This window comes from Kogia breviceps, chromosome 1 (genome assembly GCF_026419965.1).
Source record: "Kogia breviceps isolate mKogBre1 chromosome 1, mKogBre1 haplotype 1, whole genome shotgun sequence".
NCBI classification, from domain to species: domain Eukaryota; kingdom Metazoa; phylum Chordata; class Mammalia; order Artiodactyla; family Physeteridae; genus Kogia; species Kogia breviceps.
The window spans coordinates 72536299-72544583 of NC_081310.1; the positions used below are offsets into that span (position 1 = coordinate 72536299).

The 8285-nt window shown below is 49.1% G+C and overlaps 1 protein-coding gene across 1 annotated transcript in view; it reads left to right on the top strand.

Moving 5' to 3' along the window:
• Positions 1–5946, top strand: part of PTGFRN (prostaglandin F2 receptor inhibitor) — a 77261-nt gene extending 71315 nt beyond the window's left edge. Inside the window, exons 8-9 of the mRNA XM_059063711.2 lie at positions 2411–2716; positions 4199–5946. Of these exons, the coding sequence (XP_058919694.1) occupies positions 2411–2716; positions 4199–4365 (473 nt within the window). The 3' untranslated portion in view covers positions 4366–5946. The remainder of the gene's footprint in view (positions 1–2410; positions 2717–4198) is intronic.
• The last annotated feature ends 2339 nt before the right edge of the window (positions 5947–8285 follow it).

The following is an 8285-nucleotide window of genomic DNA, read 5'->3' on the forward strand; positions in this document are numbered from 1 at the left end:
TGGAAAGGACATGTGGCCCAAGTGGACCAAGTGCCAAGGCAGGGGGAGGGGTAGGGGGAGACCACGGCCCTTTAGAGGTGGTGTCTTAGGTCAGGTTCCCTAGAAGCAAAGCCTGAGACAAGCGTGCGAGTGATTAATTGAAGATGTGCCCTCAGGAGGAAATGATGAGGGAGTGAGGGCATCAGGATAGAGCAGGGAAAGAAGCCAGGCAAAGATCTTCAAAACAAGTCTCACTCCCTGTGGGGAGCTCCAGAACATGGGTTGCACCACAGAGTGTGACCTCCTTGAGCTAAGGGACTGGGCTTTTAGATTCCCCCCAACCCCAATTTCTCAGTCATCGTCCACAGTGAATGGCTGGGGAGGGTAGTGTTTCTTCACCTCCGGGGGTGGCTCTCCCGGAAGTGGCTTCTGTCAGCTAAGGCCAGCCCTCTGGAGAAGGGTGCTGGTGTGAGAGCTTAGCAGCCAGCACCTGCAGCATCTGGGGGCCCAGCGCTCCAGCTCTTTGGGGCGGAGCACCAGGGGCATCTGCTGCAGGCGGCAGTAGCCTTCCTGTTACAGCATCTCTTAGTACAGAACGTGTATGTTGAACTGTGGCGGTAAGGATGTTCATGGCGGCCAACTTTTATTGAGTGCTTACTATATTCCAGGTGCCGTTCTAAGCATTTTACAAAGCTAACTAACTGTGGGTGGTATTGTAATTTCCTTTTCCAGATAAGGAAACTAAGTCACAGTGAACTTAATTGACTCACCCAGGTCACTAGGCTAACAAGAGCCAGTGCTGGGATTCTAGCCCGGGTAGCCTGACCCTGTAGCCTGGTCACCGCACTGTACGGCACAGCGGGACTGGGGTTAGAGTCTGGATACAAGTAATGGGGACACAGCTGTGACTCTTTGCCTTCAGTAACCACCTGGTGCCTGCAGGTGACAGCAACACTGAGCTAGTTTTCACTGAGGACCTGGGAGTGATCTGGGGGCCCACTCTGCCTGGGCACTGTGGGGGTGTGAGGGCGTTGACCGCACTCCCCTCTGCCTCCAGGGTGTTGGTCTTCTTGCAAGAGAGGACCTTCAGCCTCAGAACAATCAAATGTTGTGCTCAAGGGCCACGGTGGGTCGATGGGGAGGAAAAAATGGTATTTTGGTGCATCAGAGTAGAGGGCTGACATCACATATGTAGAGTTGAGATTTGCCTGTGGCCCTTAACATTTTTAGACTGAGTTGAAAAGGAATTATCATTTGAATAATTTTTTAGAAATTCTTGCTTTGGGAGAATTCCCTGGCTGTCCAGTGGTTAAGACTCCACATTTCCACTGCAGGGTTCAATCCCTGGTTGGGGAACTAAGATCCCGCAAGCCATGTGGCGTGACCACAAAAAAAATTCTTGCTTCTAGTTTTGCTTATATTCTTTTTTAATACGTAAGAATCTGAATATGATTTATTTGCCTTATAATGTGCTTTTTGAGGCTATTAGTGTATTTTTACTAAATGGATGTTACTTTTTATTTAACAAAAATTATGTTATTTAACATGTGTATAGAAAGCCCCATCAAGTGCACGTAAGATAAAGCAGTGTTTGTGGCCTCCCAGTCCTTTCTCGCCTGTTGGGTGACTCTCAGACCTGACACAGCTGGTATCACTTGGTAGCAGTCAAAAGAAGAGGTCAGGGGTTTAGGATGTGCACTTGATTTCCATGTTCTATGAGAACTACCACTTGTGCCAAAGCCATCTTTCTCTTATGCCCATATTAATTTATGTGAGGCTGTTAGAACCTTAATTTTGCAGAGTACTTTATGATTCCACAGCATTACTCTCTGGGACTGTTAAACTGTGTTCAATTTTCTCAGCTTGACATTTTTTTTCCTCTTGTTTTGAACTTAAGCACTTCAGGGGGGGAAAAATCACAGCGAACAGTAAAATCTAAACTGTTTACAACTCCCCATTTTGTACGATTCACTTTATGTCCATGTTATTCCTTATGACTTTCGTGTCCTTCCTGTCGTGGGTTCTTCTGCCTGAAATGCCAAAGGACCCTGCTTTCTTTGGGAGACAGAGCGTTCGATGTCAGCACATACCAGCCTTTCATCCCGTGTTCTCTGGAGGAGACAGTTTGGGGCTGTGCTCCTTCAGCTACGTAATGGCACTGGCGTGGTGAAGAGGGTGCATTCTGGAGCTAGACTCCTGGGTTAAGCCACACGCTCTGTGACCTCCTTGCTGTGTGACCTCCGTTATTTGACCCCACCATAGAGTGGGAAGTGTGACAGTACCTTCATCACGGGGTGTTGTTGAGAGGATTCGGGGAGACCCAAGGCACATAGAGCCGTGCTGGCCCACAGTCAGGTTACAGGCATGTTAGCCGTACTTGGTACTTCTGCCTGTGGCACTGACCTCAGCGTTTTGGCTTGGTCATCCATAGATGACATGGCCTTTGACGTGGCCTGGTTTGCGGTGCACTCCTTTGGCCTGGACAAGGCTCCTGTCCTCCTGTCATCCCTGGATCGGAAGGGGATTGTGAACACGGCCCAGAGGGACTGGAAGAGCAGCCTCAGCCTGGAGCGCGTGAGCGTGCTAGAGTTCTTGCTGCAAGTGCATGGCTCCGAGGACCAGGACTTTGGCAACTACTACTGTTCCGTGACTCCGTGGGTGAAGTCACCCACCGGTTCCTGGCAGAAAGAGGCAGAGATCCAGTCCAAGCCCATCTTTATAACTGTGAAGATGGATGGTAAGAATGACACGCAAATAACCCTCTTGGTGTTTGGGGAATGTCTTCTCTCCATGCTCTGCTGCCGTTGACGGGATCCAGGTTCCCACCCTTTGAGGAATGTGCCTGCTTTCTCTCTAGCCTGGCCCAGGCCTGTACCCAGAAAAGAGCACACACAGCCCTTGCTGTTTTCCCAGTTTTGGTATCGTGTGCTGGAGCTACCACTGGGAAATGATTTTTAAGACTTGCTGGAAAGATTTTCGATGCTTTCTCTAAATTCTGTACGCACCCACTTTGCTGTGTCCTCGGGTTGGCACGCATTCTGCCAGGCAGGGGCAGAGACCAGATCAAGAGAGTGGGTCCAGGTCTCTAGGAGGGGCTGCAAGTGGGTTCCTGCCCCTCTTGTCCTCCTACTGGTTCTGCCTCTTGGTAAAGGGGGTTCCTCTTGGATGGGAGGGGGAGCTCCCAGCCTTGTTGGCCCCCACTGACCACCACGGTCAGCCTAAAGCGCCATGGTCGGCGGGCCCCCTTGCCACCCCTCTGCTCCCTGGCCTCTCAGAGTGTGGGCAGTTGTCCCTTGGTTAATGAGAAACATGTCTTCTCTGCAAAAAGTGTCAGAGTAAACGTTAACTGAAAACACTCGTGGAGAGAATTCAAGTCCAGGTGCCACCAAGGATTAAGTAGGAGCCTTTGAGTGTGTTACCCTGATGATGTGTCAGTTTGGCGGAGATTGGAATTGGAACCCCAGCTCTTCTACAGGTGACTTAGCCTTTCTAATCCTTTGTTTCCTCTCTTGTTAAATAGGATAATAATCTCTCCTGGGGCTGTTGTATTAAATGTCAGGCAAACAACCACAGTGCCAGCCTCCACCCAAGGCGTGCTGGTACTTTGGGGGACGGGGATGTGGGATTTGAGGGTGTGGGATCTAAACGGTGTTTGTGCATTCCTGAAACTTAGTCATTTATACCATATTTGCCTCTTAGAAATGTCTTGCTTGCAGTCACTCCATATGAAAACCCAGATTTACTAAACAAGTAGGGAGTGATTATTCACTTTGCTAGATAATTTACTATAGTGTTACTTAAAATAGCTCCGCTAGTACACTTCAGTTATTTGATGCATAGAATTGATTTATGTATGGTGTTTTTAAGGATGCATCTGCTGCGGAATGTGTGGTGCCCTTATACTGACTTTTAAAAATCAATCTCCTGCCAAAACCCTAAAAAGCAAGTTGACATTCAAAGACATTGAAGGAGAATCTTTTTTTTTTCTGGCTCTCTGCTGCCTTCCTGCACAGAACTGGGTGGGGAGACGTTTGCTCATTTTTTGGACACGTATGGCCGAGCTGCTCTTGTCTCAAGCACCATGCCAGGTGCTGGGTACAGCATGCATGAGGTCAGATCCCTGGTGGAGACGCCGTGGCAATGGAGAAGGGGAGGCGGCGGTCTTCTCCGAGGCCCCTGTCGCATCACTGACCCGTTCCCTCTGGTCTTTCCCTCCCAGTGTTGAACGCCTTCAAGTACCCGCTGCTGATCGGCGTCGGCCTGTCCACGGTCATCGGGCTCCTGTCCTGCCTCATCGGGTACTGCAGTTCGCACTGGTGCTGTAAGAAGGAGGTCCAGGAGACCAGGCGGGAGCGCCGCAGGCTCATGTCCATGGAGATGGACTAGCCGGTGCCGGGAAAGGCCGGGACGCAGGGATGGTCGAGGAGCAGTTTGGGCGAGAAGAGGACAGTGATCTTTTAACGTGATGTGTGTTACACTAAAAACCAGTCCTCTCTAATCTCAGGTGGGACTCGGCGCTCTCTCTTTTCTGCATGTCAAGTTCTGAGCGCAGACATGTTTACCAGCACACGGCTCTTCTCCCCACGGCACTTTCTGATAGAACAATCGAGTGTGTGTTTTCCCGACGGCGGCTTTTTAATGGTTAACCTCTGTCTAATTTTTTTCTCCTACTGATTTATAGATCTCTGGCTTGTGTGTGTTTCTACCTTTTGTTTCGAGGGGTTGCGGTGAGGAAGGGGTGAAGGCGTGCAGAGTTCTTTGTCTCGGGTGAGAACGGAAGGGCCCGCTTGAGAGCCGGCTTCTGAATTGGAGGCACGTGCTGAGAGAGCTGCTAAAGGCGACCCTCCACCCCTGCCGAGGGACAACACAGACCAGTGCCGAAGGCTAATTTGTGGCTTTTGCTACCCTCCCCCACCCCCTATTTTCAGGGGGTTTAGACCACATTTGAAATCTAAACCTGCAGTCCGTAACTTCCTGTCGAGCCCAAATGCATTTTGTTCTGTTTTGGTTTTTTGCTTCTCTGCCCCCTTTCCATTTCTTTCGTATCTGCTTTATGTGCGAGTGCTGAAATGGCCCTGGAATTGAGAATTTGGCTCTCCACCAAGCACCTTATCTTGCCACCTTAGCCTTAAGAATGCGTATGAAGAAAAATGCACAGCCACTTCTGTCCAGGGCAGTAAGAAGGCCTGCAAGGAGGAGGAGGCTGGGGACAAGGAAAGGAACAGACAGTCACTTCCGTAGTTCAGAGGCCACCGTGCCTCACGGGGCCCTGGGGATTGCAGAAGCGGGATCCTGGGAGTTAGATGTCTGGAGCTCGTGCCCGGGGGGTCAGTGGTGCCAGGGGTGTGTCGGGCGGCAGAAGCCACCTCTAGTCTCTGTCCCGCCCTTTGTGAGAGGCAAAGGCCTTGTGGGTCTGCAGGGGGAGCCACGGACACCCCATATCCTTCGTGGGCTGTGTGGGCTCCTTAATGTGGAGGTGAATTGCTGCTTGCAAGACTGACTTCACGGAATCAGAAATTACCTGGAAGAACCATGCATTTTCTATGACCTTTTCAGTCCTTCAAGTCTTTTTAAAATCCCCTGCAGGGGGTTAGTGAGAAAGGGTATACTTTGTGGTATGTTTGCTTTCCTATTAGGAAAACAAAGGAAACCCAGCAATTTATATTGCCATGTGAACAGCCTACAAAGTAGATTCTGAGAGCAGTCCGTTTTGCCTGATCACTCATACCAGGAGAAGGACAACAGACCCAAAGAGATCTTCCACTCCCCGAAGTGTCTCCCCTGCACAGCGCTGGCTTTTCGGAAGCATTCCAGTGGGGTTTCATGAGGCTCACTGGTGACTCACGCCCCACATTGCAATCCTCTGTGCTTTTATCCTGGCTCTGAAGGATCTAATACTGCTCTGTCTTCCAAAGGGGAAAAAGATTCGTTTGTTTTGAGCAATAAAGTAATACAAAATGATGGCCATCCACGTGCGGCTCTTTGTCACAATGGGCCAGACAGCCAACTCCTCGGGCTCACCATCTTCCCCTCCACTTCCCTCCCTCTGTCACCCACGATTCGTTCTGCACTTATCACCAAATCACCCCCAGGAGGCAAGTTTCCACCGAATCTTTTCCTTTTGGTTTTGCCCACAGAGGGGACCACTCACGTGATAGAAACTAGATTTTGCACTAACGGTAGCAGCACAAATGAATTCCAGGCCTAGCATCTGTGGCGGGAAGACGGGCAGCAGGTCCGGCCCACCAGAGCACGGATGACTAGAGGAAGGGAAGGAGGCCTTGATAGCACTAGATTTGGGTGTTTCCTGCATGCCATTTCCTAACTGGGCCGCTCCAGAGGAGGTGGGTCACAGGTGATTGTGCAAACAGGAAATAGAAACAGGTGCTGTGTTAGGAACAGCCAGTGCCCTTTGAGCCCTTGCAGTTATCATGCCTCCTAAAAGAAGATTCAGGATTGTTGTAGTACAGGCCCTTGGTAGGAGGAAATGGCACTTGGCTTTGGACGTGACCAGGTGGCCCCAGGTGTATGTAAAACCACGGATGGGTCACAACTGACACTCATTGGCAGGAAAGGTGGCACGTGCTCATGCACTGTACCTTTTCCTTTCAAACTGCTGCTGCAGTTCAAGGCTGGGGCTGTTAAGGCATTGACCGCCCCCCTAGCCCACTGGGCTGGTACAAAGTGGGGAGAAATCCCAGGGCGTTGTTACCAAGGGCCTCTTTCCTTCCAGGGGCATAAACTTGGCTGGAATGTGTGTCCCGTTCAGAGTGTGAGGTGTACTCTTTTGTTGTACCAAATAGGGCCCCCACTAAGTGCTCTTCTGGAAGAGATTCCTGCCAGAAGCACTGGTATGAATGGAAGGACCCAGCCACGATTCACACAGATGAAATTGCACTGCTTAACTCAAAGAAACGATCAAAAGTTTGGCTTTTTTTTTTTTTTCTAATCATAAAAATATCCCCAGAAGGAGCCTAAGCTATGTTCCGATAGAAGCCTCAAAATTACTTTCAATTGTTTACTTTATAATGTTTACATATGCTTTTCACTTTTTTTTAAAAAAAAGAAAATCCAAGCTCTGACTTTTTAACAACTTTTCAGGTTTTTCATGGGACGGTGGAACTCTGACTCACCAACTGGATTTAAATCTTAATTTAGAAATGTATTTATTTGTGTGTTTTCTCCCCTCCTATCCACGTGGCTTTCCCTAAGATCCTCGTAAAGGTGGCCCCTTCCTGCCGAGACCCTTGTCTGTTTTCCCTGGTGGCTCTTGCTTCTTGCTTTGCAGACTGCCTGCAGCCATGATTTTGTCACTGACATCTGTGAGCCAAAGACTGAGCCTCTCTAGCAGGAATAATAAGCAATACTACACAACTTGCTACTTTCAGAAACTTTTTTTAGCTTCACCGATGACAACAGAGGAAGAAGGGAACTGGCATTTGGGTAAGTTCTCCTCCGCTGTTTGACCAAATCCTCAGTGATAAATATTGTGCGCAGATCGCTAGGAGAAAAACGTTGACTTTCTTTCTTTTTTAGTGTGGCACATATGGATCTGCTGAATTTTACGTAGACAAAGAAAGGGTCCTGTGTATTTTTGTCCATATCCAATGTTATATGAACTAATTGTATTGTTTTATACTGTGACCACAAAATATTATGCAATGCACCATTTGTTTTTTTATTTCATTAAAGGAAGTTTAATTTAAATTGAAGTTGTGTGAGGCACTTGATCTCCGCCTCTGTTACCCTTTTATCTCCTCCTCATGAGGGACTGTGACTGAATTCCTGTTGCAACTCGGGCACCTTCTGATCTCTTGGAATCCTATGAAGTCATTGTAGATATTCACCAGAGATAAAAGAAGAAATGGATTTAACAGGATCAATATTGAGATTCCCACCGAGTGGAAAGGTGAGGGCTAGGATCCTGTTGCTGATGGATGGTCTCTTGGTCTTTCGGTGAATTCCCATGACCTTATAGGACCCCTGTCAGGAAAGAGAGAAGTTAGAGCTTGTTCCTCTCTGCAGATGAGGAAACACACGCAAGTTCTGTGACCGTATTGTGCCTGGAACAGAATGGCTTTTCTGACTCATGACCCAGTCTGGAGCCAAACTAGTCCAGAAGGTGCTAATCCCCGTATTATATAAAAACAGTGCTTTTCCTCAGGCCACTGGCTTCAGGGACCTGCACAGGAGGAACTGCTGGGAGCCCCACCTCCCTACTGGCCCCTGGAGCAGCCTCTCAGCCTCTGCTGGGCTTCCCCATGTGTGTCCTGGGCAGGGACCACCTCACTTGTGAGGTCTTCAGG